At 34.5% G+C, this 17500-nt stretch overlaps 1 protein-coding gene across 6 annotated transcripts in view; it reads right to left on the bottom strand.

Annotated features, from left to right (window-relative positions):
* The window catches only part of LOC144977829 (uncharacterized), a 26467-nt gene extending 18596 nt beyond the window's left edge, over window positions 1-7871 (bottom strand). Inside the window, exons 1-3 of one of the 6 annotated variants that reach the window (XM_078923229.1) lie at window positions 7738-7871; window positions 6346-6459; window positions 4002-4283 (exon numbers count right to left, since the gene is read on the bottom strand). In XM_078923229.1, the coding sequence (XP_078779355.1) occupies window positions 4002-4283; window positions 6346-6400 (337 nt within the window). In that variant the 5' untranslated portion in view covers window positions 6401-6459; window positions 7738-7871. Of the gene's footprint in view, window positions 1-4001; window positions 4284-6345; window positions 6460-7417; window positions 7642-7737 lie in introns of those variants that run through there. The other 5 variants (XM_078923230.1, XM_078923234.1, XM_078923231.1 and 2 more) reach the window with 5 other exon arrangements.
* Between the last annotated feature and the right edge of the window lie 9629 nt (window positions 7872-17500).

Here is a 17500-nt window from a genome sequence, read left to right as displayed (position 1 = left end):
TTCTTTTCTCATTTAGGAAAGATTTTGACATCAAAATCTGAGTTAAATCTAGATTTACCAATGATTTGTTTAGGGGACTTTAACACTGTGGTAAATAATGAGTTGGACATAATATCTGGCAATCCACATGATAAAGAAAATGTTGAAAATTTAAATGATTTTATTAATAGGTTAGACTTTACAGATACATGGAGAATAAAACATAAAATAGAAAAACATTTACATGGAGTAAAGGGTCTCCTTTGATAGCTAGACGTCTAGATTATATCTTTATAAATAACATGCTTAAACCTTTCTTACAAGACATTAAAGGCATTGCCTTTACAGATCATAGAGCAGTAATATCACAATTTAAATTCATATCCTTAAAAAAGGACCCTCTTTATTTAAAATGAATGTATCATTACAGAGTGACTTAAAATATATAACGTTAATGAAACAAAAAATCCAAAGTTGCTTAGAAGAAAATAAAAGGTTGGATCCTCACCTTAGGTGGAAATGTGTTAAAATAGACATCAAGAAATTTACTCAAGACTACTGCAAGCATAAATGTCGTAAGAAATAAGATACCTATAATGAAGAAATAAGAGCCCTTAATAAATTAGATGAACAATTGGTTTATTACTATAACGACACTGATATTTTATCACAAATATTGGAATTGCGGAAAAGAATTGAAGTAAAACAAATTGAAGAAACAATGTAAGAGCGGGCATCAAGTGGATAGAGGAGGGATAGAAATGTAATAGATTCTTTCTATCATTAGAAAAGACCAGGGCTGTAAACAATATAATTTATAAATTGAAAAGTGATGAAAATAATTATGGTACAAATGAGCTGGAAATTCTAGAAATAATTGGTAAATATTATTCAAAACTTTACACCGAATTGAAAGAAGACGAAACAAAAGAAATGTTGAGTGATGAATATGTAAAAAATATCACTATACCTAAAATAAAAACTGAAGAGAATGAATTCTGTGAAGGATTTATTACGTTAGATCTAGATTTAAATTAGGAGCGCTATGGAAAAAATGGCGATGTTCAACTGTTTTGACTTTAGTCTTAGTCAAAGGAGGGGGGGGGGGGTAATAGCGTTAATACCAAAAAATCAATTTATTTAGGGAATTGGAGGCCTATAACTTTAACAAATGCTGATTATAAAATACTGGCAAAAACCCAAATAGACTTAAAACAGTTATAAGTAATATAATTAGTAATGACCAAAAAGGATTTATTCGTGGAAGAAACATTGCAGAAATTTTGAGGGAAATTGCTGATTTAATAGAATATGAAAAAGAAATACACTTATCCACGTTAATGCTATCAATTGATTATAAAAAGGCTTTCGACACTATATCAACAACTTTCCTATTAAAAACTTTTGATTACTTTGGTTTCAGAAATTATTTCAAGGGTTGTATGATCACCATTCTCAATAATAGGAAGGTTTGTGTAAACACTGGGGGCCATATATCGGTGGATTTTGATATGCAAAGAGGCGTTAGACAAGGCTGTCCGATATCTCCTTTAATTTTTATTCTAGGAGTAGAAATAATCGCATCTAAAGTAAGACAGGAGAAAAGCATTCAAGTAATACTAATAGACAACACAAGATTATTATTAAACAATATGCTGACGATACAACTTTTTTCTAAAGGATCAAAAAGATTTAAAACATGTGTTACAAAAAATTAATGAGTTTTCGATATTCTCTGGGCTTACTTTAAATAAAAGTAAATCTAAAATTATGCAATTGAAAATAAATCAAAACCTTAGGAAAGATTCATTGCTCAAAATTCCAATTGTTGATGATCTAAAATTTTTTGGAGGAATATTCAGTTTCAAAATGACAGCTACGGAAAATAAAAATAATTGGATTCATAAAATTGAAAGCATAAAGAAAATGCATAAGTATGGGAAAAACGGGACCTATCTCTGATAGGAAAAAATAAACATAATCAAAACCTTTGGTATTTCTATGTTAATCTATATCATGCAGAGTATTTCAATTCCGTTGACTGCATTAGAGGAAATAAATAGATTGTTCTTTAAATTTGTGTGGCAAAAGATGATTTCAAATAGGAGAGCTTTTGAGAAAGTAAAAAGAAAGACTATGTGTAACGATAGAAGTAATGGAGGCCTGAACATTATTGACATAATTTCTTTACAAAAATCCTTCCTAATTAATTGGGGACAAAAGTTATATTTAGATGAAAGTTACGATTGGAAAGTAGTATCTAATTACTTTTTAGACGCATTGGGGAAAAAAAGTATTGGAAGCAAATATAAACAGTGCGCAATTCAAAGGGTTAAAATTGGTGAAAAACATATTTTGGGAAAAATGTTCTAAAAGACTATCTTAACTTTCCCCATGAAGATCAAAGTATGAAAATTCACCCAGATGAACCAATTTTTAACAATAATAAAATTAAATTCAAAGGCAAAGTACTGTTTTCAACCAATCTAATGGCAAAAAAAGTGTTTTACGTTAAGAAAATCTACATCAATTCAAGACGTATCATGTCAATTGGGGAATTCAAAGATATATATGGGAATTATAATGGAATACAGCTTGATTATAGTGTAGTCAAAAGTGCTTTATCACGCCTAAAAGTTTCGAAATCAGAAGATTTGATAACATTTCAAAAAAAGAATATTATTCAAAATCTTTCCAGAAAAGAGTGATACCAACATGTTAGATGAGAATCATCAATAGAACATGTTAAGGGCTTTTGGGAAATAAAAGAGAATAGAGATACAAGCAAAACATTGGATTTTACCTTATGTTTATACAAAAGAATCAAGATTAAGGATTTTACAATAGAAGGTTATGCATAATATGTACCCTACCAATATATTGCTTCATAAAATGAAAGTTGGAAATTCAAATAAATGTCAATATTGTGATGAAATAGACTATGCTGAGCATTTCTTTTTTATTGTAAATCAGTAAATCTGTATGGCGGGAGATGGAAAGCATAATTAACAGTAAGATAGGGAAACAAATACATATAGATTTGCAAAAAGTAATGGTGGGATTGATTAATTATCCCGGAATCAATGAATCGGATCGTATGTGGATAAATCATTTGATTCTCGTTAGAAAAATGGTCATCTCTAAAATCAAATATGGCCCAAAAAACATATACATTAGCGCTATTAAGAATCGATATGAGGATCAGGAAATTGATATAAAATCAAATATTATTATTGTTACTATTACTGTTGTTGTAGTTATTGTGGTTCTTGCTATTGTTATTATTATTAAGTATTATTGTTCCTGTTTTTGCTAACTGGCTGTTATAATACTTTTTAGTACTTTTATCACAAATTTTATATGCTCTATCATTATTATTATTTCTATTGTTGTCGTTGTTATTATTATTATTGTTGTTGGTGTTTTTATTATTATTGTTATTGTTATTGTTGTTAATACTGTTATTATTAATATTATTATTATTATTATTATTATTATTGTTGTTGTTGTTGTTGTTGTTGTTGTTGTTGTTGTTGTTGTTGTTGTTGTTATTATTATTATTATTATTATTATTATTATTATAATTACTATTTGTATTATTATACTTGGACCTGTGTTTCTGAAGGTGGGTATATTGATTATACAATTTGTATACATATAGTTAATACAATATGAATAAAATTATCAGTTACAATAAGGCAATAAACAAACCTTATCTTAAAAGTGGTAGTACTAGTAGTAGTAGTAGTAGTAGTAGTAGTAGTAGTAGTAGTAGTAGTAGTAGTAGTAGTAGTAGTAGCAGTATTGTTATTTTTATTATTATTATTATTATTATTATTATTATTATTATTATTATTATTATTATTATTATTATTATTATTATTATTCCTCTTCTTCTTCTTCTTCTTCTTCTTCTTCTTCTTCTTCTTCTTCTTCTTCTTCTTCTTTATTATTATTATTATTATTATTATTATTATCATCATTCTTCTTATTATTCTTCTTACTATTATATTACTATTTACCTGTTAGAGGAAACACACTAATGTCTATAGCTTTCGATGTTACTGTCTCCCCTTCCCTTGTAACAGTACATGTATATTTGCCATTGGTGTCTACCGGTACAGGGTCGTTGAAGAGAATTGTTTTAGTTTTCTTATCTGGGAGAAGTTGCTTGTTCTTGTACCAGGCATATGTAACTGGTAGAAGGGCGTTGACTGTTTTGTAGTTACAAGTCAAACTGTATTGACCCTTTGTTAAAAAAAACCTAGAAGAACTTGTAATGTCATCCCCTTCCATCGTTTTTGCTGTAGTGAAAAAGTAAAGAAAACATAAAATGAATAACATGGCATATTATGGTATAGGGCCGACGTGCACTTATTTGCATGTCTGATAACACAATTCCTTATGGGCTCATTGCTGTAATGGAAATCTCAAAAGATGACGCAAAATATTGTCCATTACAACAACGTTAAACTAGGCCAATAAGCGGCTTCGGATGTCAGACCTGCATATATGTACACTTCATATAGGGCGAAATAGGATGAAATCCATTGAATGTCCTTACTAGTAATGCTTAAAATCTATTGATTGAAAGATTACAATGATGATAAACATGGTAAAGATAATTCGTCGATTTTGGTGTTGGCTCTCTTGATCTCAAGCAGTAGAATCGTGGGTATTTTGCTTATACACACACCATCGATTGTAAAGCCTATGTAATTCGCTATGTTTACCAATCACTGCCATTACATCGTTTACATTATGACAACTGTCCGAAAGGCGTGGTTATCTAAGTGTTTATTGCTCGAGTTGATGAATCTTTGGCGTGTACGTCTTTTCGAATTTCCTACGCAGGGTTTCTGTAATAAGCTAGATATAGATTTGAATGTGTCTGTAAATCCATATTTAGATGGCTTGATGACCATTTTAGTCACTGAAGATGTTTGTGGTCACGAAAACAACACCGAAAGACAATTTTCTGGTGGCCGGTGATGATTAAGAATTAGAATGACACAGTTTCTTTTTAAATATGATGGTCAATTAGTCTATAGACGGATAGCTTTGCAAACTGGCCATATAGATAGAACGAAGTTGACGTCACTCATGAAGTTGTTATTGTGTATCCACGTTTATGAATCATTATCACTAAACTGTATTAACCAGACTATTGATAGTATGCACTTGGCTAAAAAGTTCACAACATTGCCATCCGGAAGTATAACGGACCAACACACAAAACTGTGTGTAACCTTGAACGTTTATAGTCTGGTTAATACAGTTTAGTGAGAATTACTCATAAATGCGGATCGCAATAAACAATAACAAAGACCTGAGTGACGTCATCTTCGAACTATCGATAAACGTTCATGGTTACAAAGAGTTTTGTGTGTTGGTCCGTTATATTTCCGGATGGCAATGTTGTGAGCTTCTTAGAAAAGCGCATACTATCACTATCTATAGATAGTATGCAGATGACGTCACTCAGGCCTTTGTTATTGTTTTTGCCATCCGCGTTTGTGAGTTGTTCTCACTAAACTGTATTAACCAGACTATAAAAGTTCATGGTTACACAGAGTTTGTGTGTTGGTCCGTTATTCTTCCGGATGGCAATGTTGTGAACTCCTTGGCCAGGCGCATTCTATCTTTAACACATTTTGCAGGCCGATAAGACATTAGGGCATAGACCTTATTAAAGTAGCTGATAATAAGAATACATCATATTATGTGTGAGAAAAAGCCTTCACCTCATTTCTCAATGAACAAGCTTGCTATAAATAGTAGCATCTTATCTATCTAGGTCAAATAGGCACAATGGCGCAGAGAAATATGTGGAGGGAGACGCTTTTTTTTAGCCTTCTGTGATCGATAAGATATCATTTTCTACTAAAAGTTATCAATCAAAAAATAATTGTTATGGACGTGAGTGTTTGGTGCCACATAATAAAGTACTTACAGTGCCTTTGAGTTGTAAGAAAACAGTTGTAAAAAACAAAATTAAAAACCTTAAAATCAGGTTATATTTTTCCTACGTTTTCATTTTGAGATTCACATATTTCCATTCAAACAGAGAAAACGCTGTTAACGGTCAGGTACTCATTTTACACCTGATTACGGTGAGAGAATGTGAGTGAAGAGCCTTCTCCAAGGACTCAACTATGCGCCGAGCGAGGCTCGAACCCAGGACCTTCCGATCCGAAAGCGAGTGTCATACCACTCGACCACATGGCCGCACAATTGGTTGCACCGTTTGTTGCTGGTGTTGGCGTCAAATATAGATAGCCTTTTGTCAGGGGACACAGAAAAACTGACATCTTTAGTTCACAAAGTTTCGAGACATAAATTGACTGGGAAAAAATGTCAACTTACCGCATATCACGAATGCCAGAGCATTCGATAGAAGTAACAAAACAGCTCCCTTCATGTTGATGACGGCGATGAATAGAACGCTACGTGTTCTCGTCTGTTTACAGATTTATAATTCTAAAAACAGAATAAATATATTTTGTGACCTATCGCCGTAAAACGGTATTATTTCTCAATGAACTGGATGCCGGGGGTCCCGTTAGCTCAGTTGATAGAGCACTCGCTTCACAAGCATCTGAGATCGATCCCGGGTGCAGTTAAGATTTTCCCCCTTCCCCCTCCACCCCCCCCCCCCTGTACGCCCAGCAGTGATTGGGTAGCTGGTTCTGATAGTTTTGGCGGAAAGTACTTTGCGATATACTAGTGTCCTATCCAAAGGGTAGCAAGCAATTGAAACCAGGATAAACTCCGGCCCCATGGGCCCATGGCTCTGAAGAAACCAGATGCCTAAATGGAGTTTAAAATTAAAATGACAAGAAATATGAAATGTTACTTTTCGTCCGTTTAAACGATTGTATTCAGTCTCCTCAACGAAACGTGGTGTAAATGTTGCTGCTCGAAGCTCCAAGAAATAAATAACCATGTTGAATTTGAATTCAAGCTTCAATTTAATAAACGTAAAACAGATAATGTAGACGTTTCGGGTTTCCTCTTTATCAAAAAAAAAAAAAAAAAAAAAAAAAAAAAAAAAAAACATAAAACACGATGAATGAAACACATAATATATTCTCATTTGCCTGTAGTCTTTCATTCATCGTGTTTAGTTGATAAAGGGGAAACTCGAAACGTCTATATGATCTGTTTGTATTTATTAAATTAAACCTTACATTCAAATTCACATTGTTATGCATTTCAACAAAACGTGAAAAGGTAATCCAAGCCACATTTTTTGTGAAATTAAATATATTAATATTATATAGCATCGAAAAACACACACCGTCACAATCCCGTACTGACGCGACAGGTCGCATTTAACAGCGCCAGACAACGCAGTGAAACAAGTACAAGGAAAAATCATCACCAAAATAAAATTAAAAAATCAGAAAAATCTGCCTGCCTCGACAGGGGATTGAACCTCTTCCCTCTTGATCTCCATTCGAAATGGGTTAATTATTTGGTGATATTTTTGAAAAATCGTTGTCGTTATTGTTGTGTTTTGAGTTGCTTTTATCCTATGTCTGGCACTGTTAAAAACACACTTTTCAGTTTTTTTAATCTCACACCAGTACCGACGTGTACGTAATTGCAGGTCTGATAGCCCAATTCCTTATGGACCCATTGTTGTAATGGAAATCTTTTTTTTAATTTTTTTAAATTGTCCATTAAGTAAGTACAACAATGTTAAACTAGGCCTATGTCAGACCTGCATATATGCACACGTCGACCAGGACCAACCCTAATTTATCACTTTAATATTTAATCGTAAAAACTTTCTCCAGGAACGCTCACTGTCTGTTATCATAATAAGTCTAAACGAACATAATGTAATGTCAAAGTATGTACGAAGTATGAATTGTGCAATCTGTCGCTACACACAGTTATATATGATAAAAAACAATTCATTCATTTTACATTTACACACGTGTGCTTCAACTAAGGTTGCCAGATATTTATTCTGAAATAATTCAAAGTCATAGTAACAGTGTAAAATGGAGGAAGAGAATCCTCCTAACTCCTAAGTCAGACCTGCTAATTGAAAAGTCAAAAATGTGTAATTTCTTAGGAGATAAATATTGTATCTACTCCCTTTCGTCAACTTTAAAAGTCAAGAATTTACCGCCAAATGGATTAAATAAAACTTCAAAATCCTTTAATAGGCTAGTCTGGGCGTGTACTTTTATTTTCAACAAGTTTTAAAGACTTAGAGATGTTCATGAATTTATGAAAGTAGAGTCAAAATTTCTTATTTTTCCAAGTATTTCTTAATAATTGGAAGGTCAGCTAAGTTAACATACACGTAATCATTCGTGCTAAAATATGTGGCATATCGTATTCCAAACGGTATTATGTAGGAGAGAACCGGTTGACCAATAGTGATGTTATACTTTAAAAAAAACCCAGAATATTACCTTACATGTGAGATTTAGATTTTTCTTATTTTGATAATCTGCTTCCATTTATCTCCTGTAAAGTTTATAAAGTTGCCCCAAATTTCACATAGGCACTTGTGTGTACTCCAATGCGACACATTTGCCGCACTCTGGAAAAATACGTATTCAACATTTTGGCCAGAAAATATATCCTTCAAATATCGATCGATTAAAATTGAATCTCATCTTTGCAAACACTCTCAAACTGGGACTTGCGAAAACCCAGATTTGAGAGTTTTTATCAATATCGTGTGATTTTTAATCGATCGATATTTATTGAAGGGCGAGTTTTCTGGCCAAAATCTTAAATACGTGTTTACCCGATTGCGGCAGAAATTGTTTTTATATCCAAATTAACTTGGTAAAGAAAATTGAGTCCGATGTCAAAATAATCAGAATCATGAAGTTTTATTAATTTATTAATTTATTAATTTAATACGTTCTTTTTAATTTTTTATATTTTAGATTTGAAAAAGAAATGAAAAAAAATCAATTAAAAATATATATATATATATACAAAACGCCTAGCTTAAAGGAAATCGGCATTAAATATGTCGATCTGGCAACTTCATTCCGCACGAACGGCTCCGGATTGGATGACACTCGCTTAAAGAGCATCGCTATCAAGCACACTATTCGATTGCTGTTATATTTATTAATCTCGTTCTTTGGGCCAAATTATGACGTTTATTTACCCTTGGTGCGTATTGTGTAAAGATCGTGTTGCAACTATTGATCGCTAGGTAACGACCTTCGAATATTCGATAGCGTTAATATTACTATCACTTGGTTTGCAAATGCAAACGAACAATCGAAACTGACGTCCTCGTGCCCCTATTTTGCAATGAATAAAAGACTTCAGTACCTCTTTCCATCGCCAGGTTCGGATCGTCGCCTTCATTAACTCATAGCCTGATTCTGACGTCAGAAGGCGTCGACCACCAAGAGAAAGTAAAATGTGAGTTGGTAGAAATACCCAAGGATCAACAACAAATGATCTTCTTGGTTGGACTGACGAACTTATATATATATATATATATATATATATATATATATATATATATATATATATATATATATATATATATATATATATACATATATATATATATATATATATATATATATATATATATATATATATATATATATAAACATTAATGAAGACTTTTATATAGTGGTAAATATCATAATATATATATATATATATATATATATATATATATATGTGTGTGTGTGTGTGTGTGTGTGTGTGTGTGTGTGTCTGTGGTCTCGTGGTATGACACTCCACTTGGGACCAGATGATCCAGGGTTCAAGTCTCGCTCCGAGCGGCGCACAGTTGTGTCGTTTGAAAATGCTCTTTAATCACGTTCTCTCACAGTCCTCGGGTGTAAAATGATTTAACTGGCCGTGAAGAGGCACGTTTAGTGGATATTACCGTTTAGATAGAAAGAAGATGACGTCACTCAGGGCTTTGTTATTGTTTTTTGCCATCCATTTTTATGAGTGATGCTCACTAAACGGTATTAACCAGACTATAGATAGTATGCGCTTGGCTAAGAAGCTCATAACATTGCCATCCGGAAGTGTAACGGACCAACACACAAAACTGTGTGTATCCATGAACGTTTATAGTCTGGTTAATACAGTTCAGTGAGCATTACTCATAAACGCGGATGGCAAAAAACAATAACAAAGACCTGAGTGACGTCATCTTCGAACTATCTATAAAAGTTAATGATTACACATAACATAGATAGTATGCGCTTGGCTAAGAAGCTCACAACATTGCCATCCTAAAGTATAACGGACCAACACATAAAATACTATGTGTGTAACCTTGAACGTTTATAGATAGTATGCGCTTGGCTAAGAAGTTCACAACATTGCCATCCGGAAGTATAACGAACCAACACACAAAACTATGTGTAATCATGAACTTTCATAGTCTGGTTCATACAGTTAGTGGGAAGTACTCATAAGCGTGGATGGCAAAAACAATAACAAAGACCTGATTGGCGTCATTTTAGTTCTATGTCTCGTATGGTTAATACAATTTAGTGAGAATTGCTCCTAAACGCGGGTGACAAAAAATAACAACAAAACACCAAAGACACGAATGTCCTCAACTTCATTCTATCTATAGATTGTTCGAAGATGACGTCACTCAGGTCTTTGTTATTGGTTTTTGCCATCCGCGTTTATGAGTAATGCTCACTGAACTGTACTAACCTGACTATAAAAGTTCATGGATACCCACAGTTTTGTCTGTTGGTCCGTTATACTTCCGGATGGCAATGCTATGAGCTTCTTAGCCAAGCGCACAGTATCTATAAATGCTCGAAAGAACTGACTAGTGTGTACCGTATCCTTCTCCTGCAAGCCATTCAAGCCTTTAATGGGAGCGATCTATATTCATGTTTTCGTCCAACCGAGTCATCAATCACGTGAAGTGTTGCTGTCCAACGTTTGGACACAGTTCTGAACAAATGTAAACACGCTGCTTTGTTTATGAAAGTTGTAAACATACCCATGTGTCAAGCTGAATACAATGACCAATTGTAATGCGAGATAATCTGTGAACACTTTTCACTATGTAGGTCACTTTGAGCACATTTTGCAATGTGACCAATGACCTCGAGCACATGGAAAGTTAATATAGATCATGCCCATTCAAAAGTATTCGAACAAATCTATTTGCAATCGATGAACTCACCGAACACATCCGATGGGGATACGGTTCAATAGAAAATAACTTGCAAACTGCAGTGTAGACAAATAACACGGCTCATATCTGAAAAAAAAATCATTATCGTCGAAATGTTTGCTTACGACCAGGCCCAGACACGGACGTCGGGAAAATGCATTTATTTGGAATGTCTCAATATTGAATGAACAATATTTGGATTTCCATTTCAGGGAAGAAAGCAGTTTGAAATTCAATGCAATTTAGTGGAAAATTACACACTGCAATATTTACAAAGAGCAACGTGCTCGGTTTCTAATATGAAGCGTATCAAGACCGGAGTATAGATAGTATGCGCTTGGCTAAGAAGCTCACAACATTGCCATTCGGAAGTAAAACGGACCAACACACAGAACTCTGTGTAACCATGAACTTCTATACTCTGGATAATATAGAATTACTCATAAACGTGGATGGCCAAAAAAAAATCCCCAACCCCCCCCCCCCCCCCAAAAAAAAAACACCCCAAAAAACAAACCCAAAAAAACAAAAACAAACCCCCCTCCCCCAAAAAACAAAGACCTGAGTGACGTCAACTTCGTTCTATCCATAGATAGAATGAAGTTCGACGTCACTCGGATCTTTGTTATTGTTTTTTGGCCATCCACGTTTATGAGCAATTCTCACTAAACTGTATTAGCCAGACTATAAAAGTTCATGGTTACACAGAGTTTTGGGTGTTGGCCCGTTATACTTCCGGATGGCAATGTTGTGAGCTTCTTAGCCAAGCGCACACTATCTATGTTGGAGTGACATTATTGTTGAAAATGGAAATGACCGTTACAACTGGGTGGCCCACCTTGTTAAAACGGTGATATGTCGGGATGAACCAATTTCTGGAAATTTGAATTAACAGCAACACATTTTAATATGAAACTCGGGATACGTTATTATTTATTACAAGTGTTATCTATCTATCTATCTATCTATCTATCTATCTATCTATCTATCTATCTATCTATCTATCTATCTATCTATCTATCTATCTATCTATCTATCTATCTATCTCTCTATCTATATATCTATCTATCTATCTATCTGTCTATCTATCTATCTATCTATCTATCTATCTATCTATCTATCTATCTATCTATCTATCTATCTATCTATCTATCTATCTATCTATCTATCTATTATTATTATTATTATAATTACTATTATCATTATCATTATCATTATCATTATTATTATCATCATCATCATCATCATCATCATCATCATCATCATCATCATCATCATCATCATCATCATTTGGCTTTTAAAGAGAGACCACCACCTGACAATCTGCCTGAAATTTTGCTCGTAAGGAATGAACTAGAGAGGCTGAACGTTGAATACATGGCTAAAAACAAAAAAGAAAAAAAAAGAAAAAAAAGAAAAGAGAATATTTCTGTTAGTCTAATTCTCTTTACTTTAATGTGAAGAATAAATATAGCGTCAGGGGAATATCGCTCTGTGCGGCTATGTGGTCACGCTTTCGGATCGGAAGGTCCTGGGTTCGAGCCTCGGATAGTTGAGTCCTTGGAAAAGGCTCTTTACTCACATTTTCTCACCTTACTCAGGTGTACAATGTGTACCTGGCCGCTCACAGCATTGTCTATGTCCTAAAAAAGTAAATATGATATCGTCTTACAGGCACCATGTCTTGTCCTAAATGTTAAATGTTGCTGTTGGACAGGGACCCCTTGTAAAGCGCTTTGAGCACATTTAGTGGATATTGAGCTATATAAAAGCTCTATTCAATTCAACGGTATGGTCTTTGCTCGGACCTGAAAGGTACAGTGTTCAACTACCCGTTGCGCCGCCGCTGTGTGGCCTTAAAATTGAGCTTAAAAATTCAGCTTTATATAGCGCAATATCCACTAAATGTGCTCAAAGCGCTTTACAAGGGGTCCCTGGTCAACAACAACATTTAACATGTAGGACGGGACATGCCGCCTGTTAGGCGATATTACAATTTTTCGGACAAAGACAACACTGTTAACAGCCAGGTACTTATTTTACACCTGGGTACGTTGTTGTGCTGACGAAGGGTTTGTACCCGAAACGTCCATTGCCTGTTTTGTACCCATACGAAGCCTCTCCATTTATTTCACTCTTTCGTTTGTATTTTATGATCACCGGCTTCAGACGCAGCCCCTACCGTTGTCTACTTTTCCGGGCTGACATCTGGTGTTGTTCCAGTCTTCCCTTGGAATAAACAACACTAAAGGCACACTTTCTCCTAGGGATGAATAAAGGAAATCTATCTTATTTTTCCTTAAATTTATTTTAAACACAATTTTGTTATTTAAAATGACTTCTATAAGAGCTTTAAGTTATAATAAGTATTACAAAATTATTTTTTTTTTCATTTTTTTTATGGATAAACTAAATCTGAATGAGAACAATGTTGGTTAGATATATCATATCGAATGTGCCGATTTCCCTATAGATGAACCGAAATTGACGTCACTCAGCTCTTTGTTATTGTTTTTAGCCAGCCATTTTAGGAGTAGTTCTCACTAAATACATTCAAATCAGACAATCCAACAAACGTTTAAGGTTACACATGGTTTCGTGGGTTGCTACGTTTTATCCGGCTGGTGGATATTTTGAGTATTTTAACTAAGCGCACGACATAACATCATTTTGAGGCGATGAGTCATAAATTTGCATTTTACATTCCTTGCTTTTCTTCATTTATTGTTGTAGAAAATCAGCTTTGCTATCTTAACGCATTTTAATTGATCGAATTTTGCACAAAAAGTATCTTATTAATTTTAATACATTTTTATCTTTGATTCAATAGATCAAGGCTGTTCAAATTTATTGATTTTCCAACCTCTATCTCTCTCTCTCTCTCTCTCTCTCTCTCTCTCTCTCTCTCTCTCTCTCTCTCTCTCTCTCTCTCTCTCTCTCTCTTTCTCTCTCTCTCCATCCCTCTCTCTCTTTTTTTTTCTTTCTCCCTATATCTCTTTCTCTATCTCCCCGTCTTTCATCCTCCCGCCCCAACTTACTATATTTTTCTTTCGGCGTCTGTCTCCCTAAAATTAAAAAAAAACCACGCAGTCCCCTCCTCAAACCCCCCCCCCCCCCCCCCCACTTCTCAACGTCAAAAAAAAAACAACCCAACAAACACACAAACAAACAAAGAAAAAAATAACAAACAACAATAAACAAAACAACAGAACAAAAAAGAAAACGAATACAAAAAATTACAAACCAAAAAAAAAAAAAATAAAAAAAAAACAAAAATAACCAACGACCCCCCCCCCCCCCCAAAAAAAAAAAATAAAATAAAATAAAAAAAAAACCCAAACAACAACAAAACAAAATAAAAACGAACAAAAAAAGTCAAACAATCAAACCCAACCCACAAAAAAAAAATCAGCTTGACTGGAGGCCTGACTCTTTGGGATGTTTTATTTTACACAATTTATTTTTATTTTGTTGTTCTTATATTTTTCTCTCAACTTTGTCTCCACCGTTTAACACACTCATTCTCCGATATATATCTTACACCAGTTCCTGTTCACTATTCTTTTGTACTTTAAAGAGCAAAATGAATTTATGGATATTCGCAATATACACTGCAGTCCGTTAAAATGTCCCAGGGACCAGAGAGAAAGTTGATCTTATCCGATGTTTATTTTATCCAACATAAGCACAAGGGGAACAACTTTTCAGCGACACAAACGTATGTTTAATCTCTTTGTTGTCCCCCTTTAAATGAAAAAACAACCCCGTATCTTCAGAAATACAGCTCAGTGTCCTGTTTAGCTTGGCTTAACTAAAAGTGACCTTTCTATAATATGTATGTACTTTTATTTGTCGTTAGAGTTATCTTTCAAAATGCAACATTTATACGCTCTGAAAGGCGGAATGAGAATGGAAAAACAAAACAAAACAATTGATAGAGTTAAGATACTATCATTACTAGACTGCATGGTCTAGGTTATTTGCTTGATGAGTGACAGTCCATTTCTGGTTGTGGGGATGTGCATGGATGACACAATGATGAGGGAAGGGCAGGGATGATAGACAATGACACAACCCAAATGGGCTCTATAGCACAAACTCATGTTCACGTGCGTGAGTGTGTCATGCGGTGACATCTTGTGTACTTCAGTGAATCCAGAGGACATATACACACCTATGAATCTTTGCGCACAACACATTCGAGATAGCCTTTTTCTTTTTTTTTCTTTCTTATATTTTCGATTTTCTTCTTTTAATATTGTTTTTATTGCGGCAAGTGAATATATTGCTTTATGAGGAGACTGGGGGGGGGGGGGGGGGGTGGTTAATTCCATTTTTGCAAATCTAGATTGATTTGTTTATCTTATGCGGACTAGCTCAGGGACGGAGTTCATCTTAAACGGTTTAAATTACTAATAATTTAGTCTAGTAGAATCGGGACCGATCGAGAAATTTATTTTAAGCGTGATTTTATCTAAACACAGTTTATCTTTAGCGAATAGCAATGTTAATTAACTGTGTATCTACTATTCAAACATTATTTTATATTTTAATCATTATTTAATTACTTAAGCATAGATTTTTGACCGATCAAGACATGATATTTGCGACACATCTTCAAGCACACTTGGAAAAACATAGTTGGTTGTTCATAAGCAATAAAGTGAATGAAACAGACCTCTCTCTGCTCTTTGTTATTATTTTTAGACCGTCGGTTATACTCTCGATAGTAATGGAAGCATACCAGTGTGTCACGGGCCCAGTTTGTCACAGACCCAGTTTGTCACAGCCCACAGTGAGAAAGCATGCATTCCAGTTTGTCACAACCATCAGTGGGAAAGTATGCCAGTTTGTCACAGGCCCAGTTTGTCACAGGCCGACCCTGCCTCGACTGTGTCCTGTGCAGGATGGAAGTTATCACTGACACTCTCAAAATGAGTAAATGAATGATTGATTGATTGTATGAATTGAACGAAAGAACATTCATTGTTGAAAATTTACAGAGTAATTTGCTTTGATTCGCATACAAAATGAAAGTCAAAAGTGCTCTTATTATTACTGTCATCAATACTCTTAATATACTTAATGGAAATAAAAAAGCGATCTTTTTTATACATCTTCTTTTAAGACATAATTAATTTATGTTTCTTTTAAAAGTGTGTATAGAGATCAACTCAGTTTGCTTGAAAAACGTGTTCATTGCAACCTGGAAGATATGAGAAGAGTAAATTGAAGGGCTGACATGAATGTAGGCATACAACAATATTCTAGAAAACAAAGAAACTGGACTCTTAACTTCTTATATGCAGGACAACATAAATCTAACACACAAACTCTGTGTAACCATGAACTTTTATAGTCTGGTTAATACAGTTTAGTGAGAACAACTCACAAACGCGGATGGCAAAAACCATAACAAAGGCCTGAGTGACGTCATCTGCATACTATCTATACCCGTGTAGTTGGCTGGTTTTACTAATTACTGCTATTGTTTATCTTGGACGACTGTTCGAGGGCGTGGTTATGTTCCTTTATAGATAGTATGCAGATGACGTCACTCAGGCCTTTGTTATTGTTTTTGCCATCCGCGTTTGTGAGTTGTTCTCACTAAACTGTATTAACCAGACTATAAAAGTTTATTGTTACACAGAGTTTGTGTGTTGGTCGGTTATACTTCCAGATGGCAATGTTGTGAACTCCTTGGCCAAGCGCATTCTATCTATAGATAGTTCGAAGATGACGTCACTCAGGCCTTTGTTATTGTTTTTGCCATCCACGTTTGTGAGTTGTTCTCACTAAACTGTATTTACCAGACTATAAAAGTTCATGGTTACACAGAGTTTGTGTGTTGGTCGGTTATACTTCCGGATGGCAATGTTGTGAACTCCTTGGCCAAGCGCATTCTATCTATAGATAGAATGCGCTTGGCCAAGGAGTTCACACCATTGCCATCCGGAAGTAAAACGGACCAACACACAAACTCTGTGTAACCACGAACTTTTATAGTCTGGTTAATACAGTTTAGTGAGAACAACTCACAAACGCGGATGGCAAAAACAATAACAAAGGCCTGAGTGACGTCATCTGCATACTATCTATAGATAGTATGCGCTTGGCTAAGAAGCTCATAACATTGCCATCCGGAAGTATAACGGACCAACACACAAAACTGTGTGTATCCTTGAACGTTTATAGTCAGGTTAATACAGTTCAGTGAGCATTACTCATAAACGCGGATGGCAAAATGCAATAACAAAGACCTGAGTGACGTCATCTTCGAACTATCTATACGAAGTGTCAATACTCTTCAACAGTCGTAACGTCACTTCCTTCCTAATGACGCATGGTAACTTAGTAACA

The sequence above is a fragment of the Berghia stephanieae genome, chromosome 8, assembly GCF_034508935.2.
Source record: "Berghia stephanieae isolate SIO BIC M18660-M18661 chromosome 8, UCSD_Bste_1.3, whole genome shotgun sequence".
NCBI lineage: Eukaryota > Metazoa > Mollusca > Gastropoda > Nudibranchia > Aeolidiidae > Berghia > Berghia stephanieae.
Note: the sequence above shows the minus strand (reverse complement) of the source record. Positions and strands in the feature narration are given on the sequence as shown.